Source organism: Watersipora subatra, chromosome 10 (assembly GCF_963576615.1).
Source record: "Watersipora subatra chromosome 10, tzWatSuba1.1, whole genome shotgun sequence".
In the NCBI taxonomy this organism is placed as follows: Eukaryota; Metazoa; Bryozoa; class Gymnolaemata; order Cheilostomatida; family Watersiporidae; genus Watersipora; species Watersipora subatra.
In genome coordinates this window covers 55,564,978-55,582,443 of record NC_088717.1, presented here as the reverse complement: position 1 = coordinate 55,582,443, position 17,466 = coordinate 55,564,978, and the positions used below count along the sequence as shown (strand labels likewise).

At 37.3% G+C, this 17,466-nt stretch overlaps 1 protein-coding gene across 1 annotated transcript in view; it reads left to right on the top strand.

Annotated features, from left to right (window-relative positions):
* Positions 1–17,466, top strand: part of LOC137407224 (E3 ubiquitin-protein ligase HERC2-like) — a 97,972-nt gene that overhangs the window by 11,009 nt on the left and 69,497 nt on the right. Inside the window, 20 exon segments of the mRNA XM_068093830.1 lie at positions 35–181; positions 606–782; positions 1,130–1,293; positions 1,848–1,987; positions 2,418–2,531; positions 2,930–3,020; positions 3,588–3,765; positions 3,873–3,986; positions 4,414–4,614; positions 4,751–4,876; positions 5,235–5,343; positions 6,744–6,874; positions 7,707–7,858; positions 8,303–8,490; positions 9,782–9,922; positions 10,389–10,574; positions 10,985–11,118; positions 15,557–15,688; positions 16,406–16,540; positions 16,777–16,894. Coding sequence (XP_067949931.1) covers positions 35–181; positions 606–782; positions 1,130–1,293; positions 1,848–1,987; positions 2,418–2,531; positions 2,930–3,020; positions 3,588–3,765; positions 3,873–3,986; positions 4,414–4,614; positions 4,751–4,876; positions 5,235–5,343; positions 6,744–6,874; positions 7,707–7,858; positions 8,303–8,490; positions 9,782–9,922; positions 10,389–10,574; positions 10,985–11,118; positions 15,557–15,688; positions 16,406–16,540; positions 16,777–16,894 — 2,878 coding nt within the window.

Sequence of the window (17,466 nt, the reverse complement as noted above, 5' to 3'; positions counted from 1 at the left end):
AGCATTGCATTAATTTTCTCTGACTGACTCGCAGCTGCCCAAGGACTCGGATATGATAATGGACCTGCAGCAGGTCTGTGTGATAATCATGTCTCACATAGACAGGTTGATTGCTCCATATCTCCCCACCCTCAATGAACCTCAATCTACTAGTGAAACGAACTCTGGAGCTCAGTCTGAGGTGAGGCTGCAATTATTTTAGCTTTTAAGTATTATGTTAGTGCGGAATAACCGAGTGCTGCATTGCGAAAATATTTTTGCTCATTCATACCTTTTGAGTCCGCAGAAGTATTTCTATCGTCTGACATTTTCCTAATCATTCACTAGTCGGACGAAGTTGCCATCCGCTAGAGTCGCTGATCAGTTTACTGCCAACGGTAATAAAATGCTCATGACACTAGATGACTTTTAAAAACAAATTTGTCGGTATGATTTATTGATAGCCTTAGAGAAGCACAGACATTCAAATTGTAAATTTGTTCATCGTTCACCTAAGTTCACCGTTATGGTCATAACACAACATCTTGTTCTTAGCAAATTCGTTACACCTGTCAAATTATCTGTGTTGCTTTCATAACTGGTTTATGTTTTTTACTGTACTTCAGGTCTATGGATGGGGTTGGCTTGCATGGAATCTCGGAGCTGATTTGAGATCACCACATGCTATAGATGCACTTGGTGACTTGGCAGGTGTCAAACAGTTGGCATGCTCGGTTAAGTGTGTGCATATTCTGACAACTGATGGGCGAGTGCTTGTTCTTAATTACAGCTCCGAAATGCAGGTAGAAGTTCTTAGAAATAAAATACACAAAATATCTTTAATATTATTCAAAATAAATAAGCAAACTTAAAAGGGATGTTTTATCTGCTTGCATATATATATTAGCTAATAGTAATGTAGTATTGTTAGATAAAATACTATTTTCTAACAATAGTATTGTTAGAAAATACGAGTAGCATAATACTATATTACTAGTATCGTTACTAATACTATGCAATACTAATAATATAGTATTGTATAATATTACATCAGTCTTCTAATCTGAACCACTGTTTTTCCAATGTTTAAAAATTCTTGCTAGTCAGTCAAATGCTTTTGTAAGAAAAATGCCCAAATATTTTCTTGTAGAATCTGACCTCAGTAGATGCTTTGCACAGTCACAGCGTAGTTCAGATCGCGTCACATTTTGAAGCCAGTCATTTCCTTGCTCTCACAGCCTCGGGACTCGTCCTCTCATGGGGCTCCAATGAGACTTCGGGAGAGTATGGTCAACTTGGTCACAACACTACCAAGTGAGTTCCTGTTCCAACATATCAAGGGTATTTTCGTTAGGATAGCTCTATGTAGATAATGCATTTTTTGGGGATAACTCTATGCAAACGCTCGAGATCTGTTGGGAATGGTCTCTATGCAAACAGTCTATGCGTATTTTGCCTGAGGTAGATATATATGAATAGTCCATCATTGCATCTAAAAACTAAATCTACTGAAGATTTGTTTTAACCCATTATTCGACTATGCCAAGGATATTTCACAAGTTTCTTACACTCACTACTAACTCTGAGCACAAGGGTCTAAAGTAAATGTTTCATTACGATGTAGTAACAAATTCATTCTAAACTGGCACTTTGATAGTTTAGTTATTATATTAAATACGATGTGGTACTAATCTCTGTTCAAATTGGTATTCTAAAATCTCTGAAATCTGTAATTGTAATTTTGAACGGTCTCAAGCTCCTTTATTGCTTGAGAGATAATTAAGTTGATGATATGAATTAATATTCATCACATTTGTATATGTTTCTGTTCAGTTTTTGCTTGTAATGAAGATGTTATGAAATTGCAGCCATGTTTCTTCACCGACTGTCATAGAGAGCTTAAGAGGAAAAAAAGTGACACAGGTTGCCTGTGGACCCGCCCATTCAGCCGCCATAACAGAATCTGGAGATCTTTACACATGGGGCAGGGGGCACAGGAAACTTCTTGGTAAGCTTTGCTATTTCACCGTGTCTGGTGCCACACATTTGGCTGGTTAAAATGCATTTGAGTTCTTGTGATGTCATTGACTCCATTTATTAACAAAAACTTCTACTATGCCTTGCAACAGCGCAGTAGATTTGTAGTTATATTTTTTGTACAGCTGTTCTGCTTTGTTCATAAAACAAACTGATTATACGTTGAATGTGGGTTTGTTAGCTAAATAGATATTTAAAAGCCATGTTTTCTGCCTAGAGTGTCTTGTGTGCCAGGAGATAGAAAGGCTGTTTTCCGTTAAGGTGCATGCAGTCATTGGGATAGCATGCAATTGTGAAATGTTAATTGCGCTATCAAACGTAATGCATAAAGCCGCTGAAGAATTTTTTTCTAAATACCTTTTTTTAGTGGTTGCTCAATGCATAGCCTGACTCTGCTGTAGGATTAGGGAACACTGAAAATTGCGTGAGACCAACCCTGGTACAAGGAGTGAGCGGAGCTATGCAGATAAGCTTTGGCTGTGAGAATTCGTCTACTCTTGTAATAACTACCAATGGTTAGTTGTCTTATCTTACTCTTGGTTTATACTAGTTATAATCACTAACTGTAAGTTGTCTTATCTTACTCTTAGTTTATTCTAGTTATAATCACTAACTGTATGTTGTCTTATCTTACTCTTAGTTTATACTAGTTATAATCACTAACTGTAAGTTGTCTTATCTTACTCTTAGTTTATACTAGTTATAATCACTAACTGTAAGTTGTCTTATCTTACTCTTAGTTTATACTAATTATAATCACTAACTGTTAGTTGTTTTATCTTACTCTTAGTTTATTTGTTCACCATTTTAAAGCAGTTGATATGGAGTTTCATGAGAACAATGTATTGTTACATTGTAATGTAACCATGTATCATTAACAATATATTAACAACATTGATAACAAATGTTTCAGGGTTGCTAGTTTGGGGTGAGTCTGACATGCTCAAACAGTGTTCAACCAAAGATCTCAGTCTAAAGAAGGTCCTTAATGGAGACAGTTTCAGGTAAATGCTTGTAATTTCATTACCTTTTAGTTTACTCTAGCATAAATACTAATTTGAATGGTTATATAGAATATCATATTACTTGTACATCTAAAATAGGATGAAGTTTGACAATCATTAAAATGGTATATTATTAGTGACTATCAAGAGCCTATGCTAAACTAGTGAGACCATTGATTCTTCTCTCAGCATTTGCTGTAAGAAAGGCGATATGAGTTATGTACATGTAGTATTATGACTCGGCAACCGTTTCAAATCTGCAACTGTTTCAGCTGACAATTGTGGTTCATCGGTTTCAAGCAGTCATTTTTGGTTTAGAGGTAGTGGTCACCTTCAGGTTGAGATTTTTGCAATTTTGAATGTGGACCACATGCCATAACACTTGGTCAATGTAGTTGCTGCTACTCAGGTATTAGATTAGGCTGGTAACCCACTGCACCGTTGTAACAGCATCTGTCACCAAGGATCATAGTCTATCTGTAAAAACATAGGAATCTGTTGAGCTATAGCGAGCTACTCTGCCCGACTGAAAAGCCCTAGGTTATGTATTCACTGTTGGTGTTATAGCGTCGGGTTGTCACCAGAGGGTCACGTCTACACATGGGGTAATGGTACTGGCCACAGGCTAGGGCATGGCTCGGAAGCTTATCTCAGAGTTCCTAAAAGGATTTCTTCATTGAAGACTCGAATCTCAGATATTAGTGTTGGTTCTAAACATGTGGTGGCTGTTGCAGAGGGCGGGCAGGTGAGATTATCCCACAAAACTTGTTTAAACTGAAGCTATTTTACATGAATGGGTAATAGTTTTGCTAGATATCTTAATATATCACTTTAATTGTATCCATATTGAAGGTCTACACTTGGGGCACATTTGACACCCTCGACTGTCCAACCATTAAAGAGCCCCAGCTTGTTGATGAGTTGTCTAGCAGAGTTGTTGCGGGTGCTGCTTCTGGCTCGTGTCAGGTAGGTCAGCGGTATGTCTAAGAGAGCTACCCGCTAGGTTTGAGCCAACTCTAATTTTTGCAGTCGAGGATGATGATAACGTGAAACAATTTTCATGTCTAAGTATTATTGAAGAAGGTCTTGGCAGGCAGTTTAAAGTATCAAACATGTGGATGTAGTTGTCTCATTACTTTAAGGTGTTTTACTGGAAACATCTACCTTATCATTTCTCAGTGGCCCATAACTCACATTCACCTTTTGACTTGAACCAGACTTTAGACGGTTTGTTGAAAGAAGATTCTTAAATTCCATTTTTATAAATTCCAAGTTTTTGATTGTCTTCAGAAGTGTCTTTTAGCATACTTCATTCGCTGAGAGAATTTTTTCAAACAATTTCAAATCAAATTTTTCGCGTATACCCTTTGAAATTTTACTAATTTATTTTCAGACATTTGTGTTTACAAGCAGCAAGAAATGGGAACTCGCTGTTAGAATGCCATATATTGTTGACCTTTGCTCCCTCACCTTTGAACTGATAGACGAGGTGCTTACACAGATATGCAGTGGCATGGAAATGAAGAGCGAATGGCCTCCATCTTTGGAGCGAGAGTGTGTCGCTGTTACCACTCTCAACTTGTTGAACCTGCAGGTGTGCTCCATATATATTCTAATGGCAGTTCCTCTTGCGAACATCCCGTTTGGATATTTGCTTCATTTATACATGGTTTAAATGTGCACTCTCTAGTAACTCTATGGCTTATATTTGCTTTATTGTTAATCTCTAGCTCCTAAACACTCGACATCATCATGTTAATCCATCGACACTCGGACTCTCTCCCGAAGGTTCTCTGACTACCTCGCTCAAACATAAAGTAGTAGCGTTTGCTACCAACAATGGAGTGTTGAAAACTGTAAGTGGCCTGGAAATTTTGTTGGAGGGAGTTATTATAATTGGTATTTTTATCTAAAGGTTGCTTGAAGGTTTGTTGTCGGCCAGGTGGCCAATTTATCAGTAGTGCGTAAGACTATCTGTCAAGCATAATTCAAACAAGAAACACTCTGTCGGCCATATCACCACCAATATGCACTGTCACAATAGCTAAGTTTACCAAAACCATAACTAATCTATAGTAGAAATGCTGTATTCTATTCCGCAAACACATGGATGCTAATCTGGTCTCCTTTGAGTACATCTATAACAGACACTTAACTAGAAGTATATCAACTCTAGTTCTTAAAAATATCATAGATGTGACAATGTATGTGTAGGTTCAGAAGGCGGCGCAGAATGCGTTACAAAATGGATGGAATTATTTGCTGCCGACTGCAGAAGAGCGGAGTCGTTCTCTCTCGCAACTGCTTCCTTTGGAATCTTCTGGTCAGTCATTTTAACCTGTATTGAAGTTATTGTTGTGTAAAATATGAGATGCATGATATATATATACTTAATTTTATAATTTATTTATATATATTATATGTATAATATATATTTACATATTATTGGCATTCAAATAAAGGTTTTATAATATATATATATATATATACATATATATTTATAAATGTATCTATATATGTAATACATGTATATATTTAATTTAATAATTTATTTTTATATAATGTATGTATAATATAATTACACATTATTGGCATTCAAATAAAGGTTTTACAATATATATACATTGTATATATTGTAAAGCCTTTATTTGAATGCTATGGTGCTAAATTTTTCAACTCTTCCTTTAAAGTGGTGCTTTATTAGAGGTGACTTTCAAATAAAGGGTGGCAATGTACTGTAATTTTTAGACATTTTATTAGAATATTGAGAAGATAAATTGAACCCTTTCACGAGCGAATTGAATGTCACCTATATTTTGCATTCTCCTTTGGGCGGTACAACATTAGCCCTATTGTATGCAAGAAACTCGCTAACTTTCCTCTAACTTGTTGTAGATCTCTAAATAAATATGCATGGAGTAGCTGATACATGTCTCTACCAGTTGATACCTATTGCTTGCAATTAACTTATGATGATCTTATAACCTGCGTTGCAATTTGTTGGAGCTTGCAAATATTGTATTTCATTCTAAATTGGAAGGCATATTTTCATTTTAGAATTTATTTAACAAGGTTGCATAAAAACTCATTGCACTTATTGGTATTTTTGCTACAGTTTGCAACCAAAACTAGCTTTTTATATACAATAGATCAGGAATTACGAGCGTTGATCCATTGTAAGCTGAGTTCAGATTACCGCAGTGATGCTATCAATTAATATGCTATAACTCTGCAAATTTATAAATTATATAATAATCTATCAATTCTACAAATATATATTCAAGAACAAGTGACATAAACAAACCATAGTTATAATACATTCAGAAACAAAAATTAACATTTTGAACCAGAAATTAACATTTTTAAAATAAATATATTAGCATCATTTGCTCGGCCAGTCGGATTCTGTTTGTTGCTTCCGTTTGAAACCATTTCATATTCTTCTGACTGTTCAATACTTTCCACAATGTCTTCTGACCTCAACTCATCTTTTGCACAGCTGAACTAGTCGATATTATCGTCTAAAAATTTTTTTAGCTAGGCAAAGCTTTTATGCGATGCACTTTAGAATACAGTATGTACTTCTAGCACAAATAAAGCGACACGCAAACTGATGTTGGCTTAGGAGGTTTGGAGAATGATAGAGTCTATGTCTACAAAAATTACATGTAAGTGCCTGACCTGTTCAGCTAATAAATAGGTAAACCCTTTTAGCTGTGTCAGAAGTTCAAAACCTATCATCAGGACAGAAGTTTATGATTGGTTTGCTTGTCAAGAGTTTAATAGGACACGGAGGATTGGAGGAGGCATTAGATCGGGCCATAGACATCGAGACTGCTAAAGAATGTGCTCGGGTAGGCATCGGAAAGTAGTCATTTTGTTTTATAGATTTGCAAATAGCTGCTTTTTTCTTATTTAGTCTTTTGTACCCAAGTTGGTACAAATAACTAATTCTCTGGAATAATAACGCAAGTTTGAGTCTTTTGGAGTTGTCTTATCTTTACTGATTTGAATTTAAGCATAGAAAAATTATAGCTGGATACTTTTGTTGAAATTATCTTCTCCCTTTTTATATAGGGTTAGCAGGTCAACCATTTGTTTAACTAGAATAATTCTGTTATAAAAAGTACTTTGTCAGCTGTTATTTTAGTGCTAAACTTCTAGCACTATCTAGATATCTACCTGCAAGCTAGAAAGGTTTCCACAAAAACTTCTTATAGAATTTCTTGATTTGCCTTAAAGATGTAGTAATTAACATTATTAGTAGTAAACAGCTCCATCCTTTTTTTGTAAACTTTCGGTATGGTTGTAATGTTTAATTGTGTCTGAAACATAATTAAATTAATTCTGCACAATTTGGCTAATAGTTATGCAAAAAAAGGCAAAACTTGAATAGCTAAACAGATGTTGTTACATGTAGAAATCTACATACATGATACAACTAATACAAAACTTTTTTGACAGTATTGAGCAAACAACTCTTAACAACGCAAAACTAATTCACATGGATCACATAATTTGTATAGTTTACCTCTCTTAAGCATGCAAGGAATTAAGACAGTAATGTACTATATAAACATAAAACAGACTATAGATTCGGTGGTTTGTATGTTTGTTTAGTTAATGGGTTTGATTGTACACTTTTACAAGATGTACACTTGTATAATGTACACTTGTACACATTAGGATTGTCATGAGAAGGAGCCTGATGAGAGCAAGAGGTTGTCTCGAGAAGGAGCAGTAGTGAAGTCACCTGATATGTTACTAGAGTCGAGCTCCACTGCTGCTGATACATCTACAAGCTCTGATTTAATTCATCTCGTCCAGCAACTTCTAAGGTACTTTTATGTACAAAATCACAACAGTTTGTACATGTATCTATGTTTATATCTATGTTTGTATCTATATTTATATCTATATTTATATCTATGTTTATATATATGCTTATATCTATGTTTATTTTTATGTTTGTATCTATGTTTATATCTATGTTTGTATCTATGTTTGTATCTATGTTTGTATCTATGTTTGTATCTTTGTTTATGACATGAACGTTATTTCTATTAGTTGGTTACTTGGAATGTAAGTTGTTACCAGTTGTTATTTATTTATAAGTTCTGGTTTTATCTAGTTACTGGCTGCAGCTAGTTGTCAGCAGTTGTCGCCACATACACAATTCTTATAATTATCAGTTACTGTTACTTTGTTGACTCTTGTTATGTAACAGTTGTTAGTGTAGACTAGTAATATTAGTTGACTGTACTTACCCTGCTTTTTTTAAGGTTGGTGCTGTCCAACAGCATGTTTAGTCTACAGTCGCTGTCCCAGGACTCAACTTACTCTGCCTCAGAACCTGTCGAGGTGAAGGCCTGTATTTCACTGCTTCAGAGGTTCCAACGGCTTCTCTTCGCTAAGCTTCTCCCAACACCCCATGAGAACACAAACTTCCGGAACCCAATGACAGTTAATGGTATCGTGTACAGCATTCACTATACAGTCATACCTCGACGTACGACAATGCATTCTGGGACGCTCGTATGCAAATTTTCTTGTACCGCAAAGCAATATTTTTATATGAAATAACTAAATACAAATTAATCTGTTCCCATCCTATGAAAAAAAACACCTAAAAACAGGATATTACAATGGAAAAACATGTTTTTAATTTTTGCAATTCACTACCTATGCTCACAAATACCTATTTAGTGGTTGCGATCTGCAATAAATGTAACATTACTATGTAAAGTACTGTATGGAGTTCTTATCTTCAAGACAGAAGTAGAAGGCCAACTGCAGTGTGAGAGAAATTTGACAGCAACGCATTTGGTAAACTGAACTTTTGTGATGCTACGTAACATAACTTAAACCTTTAATGTAACTCAAATGAAAGCTTACTGAACATGCACTATAAGCTAAGTTTCAATCTTCTATTAAACTTACTTTAATTTTGTTTTCGTTTTAGTTTTTTATTATCTTTTTCTGGCTTGACACTTTTTGCCTGACTTCCACCATAACTTCTAACTGGCCTTTAAAAAAATTTTTTTTAACTTATTTGACGACAAAAACCAGATGATCCTGTTCTCTTAAAGCGGCCTCTCACGTATTTGGCCATTCATGGTTGTATCGAGAACCGACTCGTAGGCTCATATCGCAAATTTGTCTTGCATCTCAAGGCAGAAATTAATTTGAAACTTTTGTCGTATCTCAATTTTCTCGTATGTCGGGACACTTGTATGTTGAGGTGTGTGGAAAATTACTTAGCAAAGAAAACCTTACATGTGGCGCAATCCCAAATTTGCTAGCGCATATTTGGTTGAGATAGAAAGCTTGTATACTGGCTCAGGCAGCTAATTGCATGCAAAATGAGTTGTGCTATCACCTGTAGTGTACATAATACCTGTATTTACATGTATATAAGGGGACTTTTCCATAAGTAAATGTACTTTCAAAGACATGTTCGCTAAGTCAAGCCACAAGCATATTATATTTTTTACCAGAACCCATCTATTTGCTGGTTTCCAAGACAGACAGTTTAAAGAATTTAAACTATATCATGTGCTATACCACAATATTAACAAAAACATTTTTATTGCTGAACAGTGCAATATTTTGAATTTCTTCAACTCGCTTGTCAGGTTTTGGATGAAATTCATATGAAAAACAGTTCTCAATGTACTCATCGCAGAGTAGATGGAAAATGACTATGTAGAGTTAGTCAGGTATAAGTATGCATGACCGTGTGTTTCTCTTACACTCTGCAGGAGCTATGAGGCTGTTGGAACTGTACACAGAGCTTGTATGCAGTCATGTAGCTGATGTGCTGCCTCTGGCAGCGAGCCTCGCTGGATACGGTCCCCAGCACTTTGTAGGCCTGGCCAGAATCATCCAAGAAGATGTGACTGGTAAGTATACGTGACAGTCACCTGTCTACGCTAGTCACTAAGGATGCTTGTTTATGACACTGTTTAGATTTGTATGCTGAATATTTGAAAACTGTCACCTTATGTAACTTGTAAGTATGGTGATCTCTCATTTTGTGCAGTTACTTAGGACCAACACATCCAGTGAAAAGTAAAAAACTGCCAAATGGAATCAATTTTTAAAGTATGGGCCATTATTGTAACACCAAAACACTTGACAGTTTTTACCTTTCTAAACTTATTGTACTTATTGTGTGAACTTCGTATATGATAAGCAGGTAAATTGAAGTTTCCTTGATTGACCTTTAGTTCATATTTCAGCTTCAGCACCAGAGAATAAACTTATGCATTAGTATCTGGACTTGATCAGGTTTGAATACTTGTGCTTGCGATTAAATGGGTTCGTTGTGAGAAGAAAGCATGACCTTTGCATGCTGCCTCATTGCAGGGGTGATCTTTAATGAGCTTGTCACCTCCATTCTGCTCTTACACAAGGCGGCTCAGACAGCCTTCCTGCGCTCTACTACCATTCTCAAACTTGAGAATATGCTCAACGTCATCGACAAGTTCAACCAGCTCGCTCCCGGGGCAAGTGTGGATGACTCCAATGATCTCTCCTGGCCTGGAGTATTCAGTAAGTAGTCTTTTCAAGTTCCTATTTAACTATAAGAGGTATTTAACACACTATTGGTTCCGGGTCATTGCTTTTGTTCATGTATATATCGTTGTTGTTATTGTTTTAGTGTTGCTCTAGTACTTACATATATTTCATGTTCTCCTAATGACTATCGGCTTGTCTTATTTTTCCTAAAACACTGAAGGCTTTGTATACATTTTTCTCACCTGTAGCTTTTAAAACATGTAAACTTTGGAAATTTTATGAACGGAAAACTATGGAGAGGTCATTGGCTGTTTGTAAAACCATGTGTAACCAGTAAATAAATCATTGCAGCTATCGATTGTCTGTACTGTTTGTTCTAATATCAACTTGACTGTCAGAATACAGCAAATTCTCAGGATAGCTTTTTACTTTTGTTCTTACAGCGCCTGATCTGAATACTCTGGAGGAGGAGGTGCCTATCATACGGGCAGAAGATTTAGAAAATCACTGCCTTGATGGAGGAATGTGGGTTATAATCAAAGGAAGTGTGTACGATATAAAACAGCTTCAAGAAATGGTATGTAGCACTGTCTTTAGGAGTTGCTCTCTTGGACCAAGTAAATGACCAATTGTCAGAACCTAGTCATACCCTTAACAAGTGTCAGAACCTAGTCGTACCCTCAACAAGTGTCAGAACCTAGTCATACCCTTAACAAGTGTCAGAACCTAGTCGTACCCTCAACAAGTGTCAGGACCTAGTCATACCCTTAACAAGTGTCAGAACCTAGTCGTACCTTTAACAAGTGTCAGGACCTAGTCATACCCTTAACAAGTGTCAGAACCTAGTCGTACCTTTAACAAGTGTCAGAACCTAGTCGTACCCTTAACAAGTGTCAGAACCTAGTCGTACCTTTAACAAGTGTCAGAACCTAGTCATACCCTTAACAAGTGTCAGAACCTAGTCGTACCCTTAACAAGTGTCAGAACCTAGTCGTACCTTTAACAAGTGTCAGAACCTAGTCATACCCTTAACAAGTGTCAGAACCTAGTCGTACCTTTAACAAGTGTCAGAACCTAGTCGTACCCTTAACAAGTGTCAGAACCTAGTCGTACCTTTAACAAGTGTCAGAACCTAGTCATACCTTTAATAAGTGTCAGAACCTAGTCGTACCCTTAACAAGTGTCAGAACCTAGTCGTACCCTTAACGAGTGTCAGAACCTAGTCGTACCCTTAACAAGTGTCAGAACCTAGTCGTACCTTTAACAAGTGTCAGAACCTAGTCGTACCTTTAACAAGTGTCAGAACCTAGTCGTACCCTTAACAAGTGTCAGAACCTAGTCGTACCCTTAACAAGTGTCAGAACCTAGTCGTACCTTTAACAAGTGTCAGAACCTAGTCGTACCCTTAACAAGTGTCAGAACCTAGTCGTACCTTTAACAAGTGTCAGAACCTAGTCATACCCTTAACAAGTGTCAGAACCTAGTCGTACCTTTAACAAGTGTCAGAACCTAGTCGTACCCTTAACAAGTGTCAGAACCTAGTCGTACCTTTAACAAGTGTCAGAACCTAGTCATACCTTTAATAAGTGTCAGAACCTAGTCGTACCCTTAACAAGTGTCAGAACCTAGTCGTACCTTTAACAAGTGTCAGAACCTAGTCGTACCCTTAACAAGTGTCAGAACCTAGTCGTACCCTTAACAAGTGTCAGAACCTAGTCGTACCTTTAACAAGTGTCAGAACCTAGTCGTACCCTTAACAAGTGTCAGAACCTAGTCGTACCCTTAACAAGTGTCAGAACCTAGTCGTACCTTTAACAAGTGTCAGAACCTAGTCGTACCTTTAACAAGTGTCAGAACCTAGTCGTACCTTTAACAAGTGTCAGAACCTAGTCGTACCCTTAACAAGTGTCAGAACCTAGTCATACCCTTAACAAGTGTCAGAACCTAGTCGTACCCTTAACAAGTGTCAGAACCTAGTCGTACCCTTAACAAGTGTCAGAACCTAGTCGTACCTTTAACAAGTGTCAGAACCTAGTCGTACCTTTAACAAGTGTCAGAACCTAGTCGTACCTTTAACAAGTGTCAGAACCTAGTCGTACCTTTAACAAGTGTCAGAACCTAGTCATACCCTTAACAGGTGTCAGAACCTAGTCGTACCCTTAACAAGTGTCAGAACCTAGTCGTACCTTTAACAAGTGTCAGAACCTAGTCGTACCTTTAACAAGTGTCAGAACCTAGTCGTACCTTTAACAAGTGTCAGAACCTAGTCGTACCTTTAACAAGTGTCAGAACCTAGTCGTACCTTTAACAAGTGTCAGAACCTAGTCGTACCTTTAACAAGTGTCAGAACCTAGTCGTACCTTTAACAAGTGTCAGAACCTAGTCATACTTTTAACAAGTGTCAGAACCTAGTCGTACTTTTAACAAGTGTCAGAACCTAGTCGTACTTTTAACAAGTGTCAGAACCTAGTCGTACTTTTAACAAGTGTCAGAACCTAGTCGTACCTTTAACAAGTGTCAGAACCTAGTCATACTTTTAACAAGTGTCAGAACCTAGTCGTACCCTTAACAAGTGTCAGAACCTAGTCGTACCCTTAACAAGTGTCAGAACCTAGTCGTACCTTTAACAAGTGTCAGAACCTAGTCGTACCTTTAACAAGTGTCAGAACCTAGTCGTACCTTTAACAAGTGTCAGAACCTAGTCGTACCTTTAACAAGTGTCAGAACCTAGTCGTACCTTTAACAAGTGTCAGAACCTAGTCGTACCTTTAACAAGTGTCAGAACCTAGTCGTACCCTTAACAAGTGTCAGAACCTAGTCGTACCCTTAACAAGTGTCAGAACCTAGTCGTACCCTTAACAAGTGTCAGAACCTAGTCGTACCTTTAACAAGTGTCAGAACCTAGTCGTACCTTTAACAAGTGTCAGAACCTAGTCATACTTTTAACAAGTGTCAGAACCTAGTCGTACTTTTAACAAGTGTCAGAACCTAGTCGTACCTTTAACAAGTGTCAGAACCTAGTCATACCTTTAACAAGTGTCAGAACCTAGTCGTACCCTTAACAAGTGTCAGAACCTAGTCATACCCTTAACAAGTGTCAGAACCTAGTCATACCCTTAACAAGTGTCAGAACCTAGTCGTACCCTTAACAAGTGTCAGAACCTAGTCGTACCCTTAACAAGTGTCAGAACCTAGTCATACCCTTAACAAGTGTCAGAACCTAGTCATACCCTTAACAAGTGTCAGAACCTAGTCGTACCCTTAACAAGTGTCAGAACCTAGTCGTACCCTTAACAAGTGTCAGAACCTAGTCGTACCTTTAACAAGTGTCAGAACCTAGTCGTACCTTTAACAAGTGTCAGAACCTAGTCATACTTTTAACAAGTGTCAGAACCTAGTCGTACTTTTAACAAGTGTCAGAACCTAGTCGTACCTTTAACAAGTGTCAGAACCTAGTCGTACCTTTAACAAGTGTCAGAACCTAGTCGTACCTTTAACAAGTGTCAGAACCTAGTCGTACCTTTAACAAGTGTCAGAACCTAGTCATACCCTTAACAAGTGTCAGAACCTAGTCATACCCTTAACAAGTGTCAGAACCTAGTCATACCCTTAACAAGTGTCAGAACCTAGTCGTACCCTTAACAAGTGTCAGAACCTAGTCGTACCCTTAACAAGTGTCAGAACCTAGTCGTACCTTTAACAAGTGTCAGAACCTAGTCGTACCTTTAACAAGTGTCAGAACCTAGTCATACTTTTAACAAGTGTCAGAACCTAGTCGTACTTTTAACAAGTGTCAGAACCTAGTCGTACCTTTAACAAGTGTCAGAACCTAGTCGTACCTTTAACAAGTGTCAGAACCTAGTCGTACCCTTAACAAGTGTCAGAACCTAGTCGTACCTTTAACAAGTGTCAGAACCTAGTCATACCCTTAACAAGTGTCAGAACCTAGTCGTACCCTTAACAAGTGTCAGAACCTAGTCGTACCCTTAACAAGTGTCAGAACCTAGTCGTACCTTTAACAAGTGTCAGAACCTAGTCGTACCTTTAACAAGTGTCAGAACCTAGTCGTACCCTTAACAAGTGTCAGAACCTAGTCGTACCTTTAACAAGTGTCAGAACCTAGTCGTACCCTTAACAAGTGTCAGAACCTAGTCGTACCCTTAACAAGTGTCAGAACCTAGTCATACCCTTAACAAGTGTCAGAATCTAGTCGTACCCTTAACAAGTGTCAGAACCTAGTCGTACCCTTAACAAGTGTCAGAACCTAGTCGTACCCTTAACAAGTGTCAGAACCTAGTCGTACCCTTAACAATCGTCAGAACCTAGTCGTACTTTTAACAATCTGATCAGGTTTCATTAAAGATGAACTTATACAAAATTTTACTAGAAAGTATCGATATTTTTTTATTATTTGCGATTGTTTTGAATGTTTAAGGTGATCTGACTGCCAGGATGTTTATAGATTAAAATTGACAAAAAGCGATCACGGTTAAAACGTTCATAAGAATGGTACGTGTGAAATGATGTCACTAGTTGTTATCATTGTGATAGTTCACATCAGCTATTGCGTACAAGTTGCAGCCTTACACGGCTCTTTTCTGTTGGTCTTTTTGCAACTTTTTTGACATCATAATCACACTTTCGCGTGATCTGAGCATTTTAACCGTGATCAAGTTTTGTAAATTTTAATCTTGAAACATCCTGACAATCAGATCACTTCAAACATCAAGATCAGTCGCAAATGATAGAAAAATACCGATACTTTCTGATAAAATCTACTGAAATTTTGTGCAAGATCATCCTTGAGTAATAAAATGTTAAAATACTTTACAAGATGCACATGTGGAGTTGGTATCATCTATTTCTCTAATCTAGATATTTCATGATGGAACAGTTATTACCAGTTCATAGGTCATAGGTTCACTAGTGTTTGCTGTTAACAGATGGCTGTACCCTTAGTGTGATTGCTATTGTTTATGATTTCATACCACCAGTTCTGCTCCGTACAATTACAGTGTACAGCCTCAGCCGTAGATCCACTCTTCGGGTACATAGGAAAAGATGTTACAGATGTCTATGACAGGCTTTCTCTTTCCCCACACGTTAAAACTAGCCTCAGCTCATGCTTCATTGGAAACTACCTGAAGGTATGACTGGTTCCAACTGGTGTCTGTTCGGATCTCACTCTATTACTTCTCTAAATGGTTACTTTTTGCTACTCACATCTTATCTCTGTGATTTTAAGGACCTGCAGTGTTTGCATTTCACGTACTTTCTTGGTTGCTGAATGGATATGGATCAAGTAGCCTGAAGTCCGTCATATAAACATTTTTATTGATGGTTTTTGTTTAAGTACAAGTATATAAAAACAAAAGTTTCAACAACTTTTGGATCTCATAAGAATGCATCTAGAGTGAAGAGTGACCAATTAAAGGGATAAGTAGTTGACTGAAAGATTTCTTAGTACATGATTAGTATCAAATCACGATCAACATTTCGGTTTTATGACTTTTTTGTCTGATCGTAAACGCCTGCAAAATTGTTTGAGATAACTTCTTTACAAGGAGCCAACAATTTTATTGGAGATCCAATTTTAATTTGCCTTTTTGTTACACCAAACATTGTACACTTCTGCAGGGGCATTTCTTCAAGTTTGACTCATGTCTGGCATGATTCAATTTTAAAACACACAGCAAAGGTATTATCTGTACAATGACTTCCGACTTCACTTTAGTTTTGCACTTATAAAGAAACCTGCTTTTGTTAATGTAACATAATAGTAAGGTATATAAATGTTATATACACTCACCAAGTATTTATCATAATGCCAACTCATACTTTAATATTTGTTGTTTGGCTTTTAGCCAGAAGATGACGTGGTTTACTCTGCAGAAGAACTGATGATAGTTTCTCCATTAGTTGACACGGAGAGAACCTTAGCCGTGCTCCTTGGCCTACACTGCCGGGCGTTGACACACAGCACCCCATTGCAGTTGGAGGTGAGCCCTTCGCTTATTCCAGATAATTCTCAGAGGTTAATACAGATTTGGTTCATCGCTAATGGTAGTTGTTCATGTAACACACAAAAAAAATTCTTCTATATTTCAAGGGTTTCCTGCTTTTTATTAGCAAGATATTGAAATGCTCCCTATCCTTGGTAGGCATTTGGCAACAGAGAGTTCAATATCAGCTGGAGTATAGTTTTACACTTGCTGTGATTGCCTTTATTTCTCAGGAGGAAGAAAACAAACAATGGTTAAGCTTGGCTTTTTTTGCTGGAGGTCTTCACCTCAAGCATGGTGTCGGGCATTATGTGGAGAAGGCAGATGGAGCAGAGCAGGCGACATCTGATGGTAGGCGCTTGCTTCTGTCTAACCGGCCTCTCTGTTTGCTTTATTAATAGGCGGTTTCTATCGAGGTTGTCTTATCTTATCACAGGGATGCTCATCTCACATAATATATAACAATCATATGTCTGTATCATCCCCGCTTTCCGGGCTCTATGTGAAAATCTTGCAGGGTATGAGAAACTAAATGTAATTACTAGCTCAATCTGAAATAGCGACATAATTTATAAGGTAAAACCCACCCTTTCTACCAACAAAGTGATAAATGGGCAAAGAGTTGTCGATCCTTGTTTGTGTCAGTTTGTCCTGGTCTACACTCAACATAAATATTACATAATTGATGTTGGGGCTAAATATTATCAAAAGGGAGCTGCTAGTAAAATAATGTTTTCTCCAGTTGGCTAATTACAACATTTTATTAGTTTTGCATACGATTTGACCCTCCCAGACTGGTCTTCATATAGACTGACCTTCATATGGACAGACCTTTGTGTGAAGGTCACCTTCACACTTGCACAATTGTAATCGATCATTGTACATTGGATGAAAATTTGGGACTGAAATGATTGTATATTTTA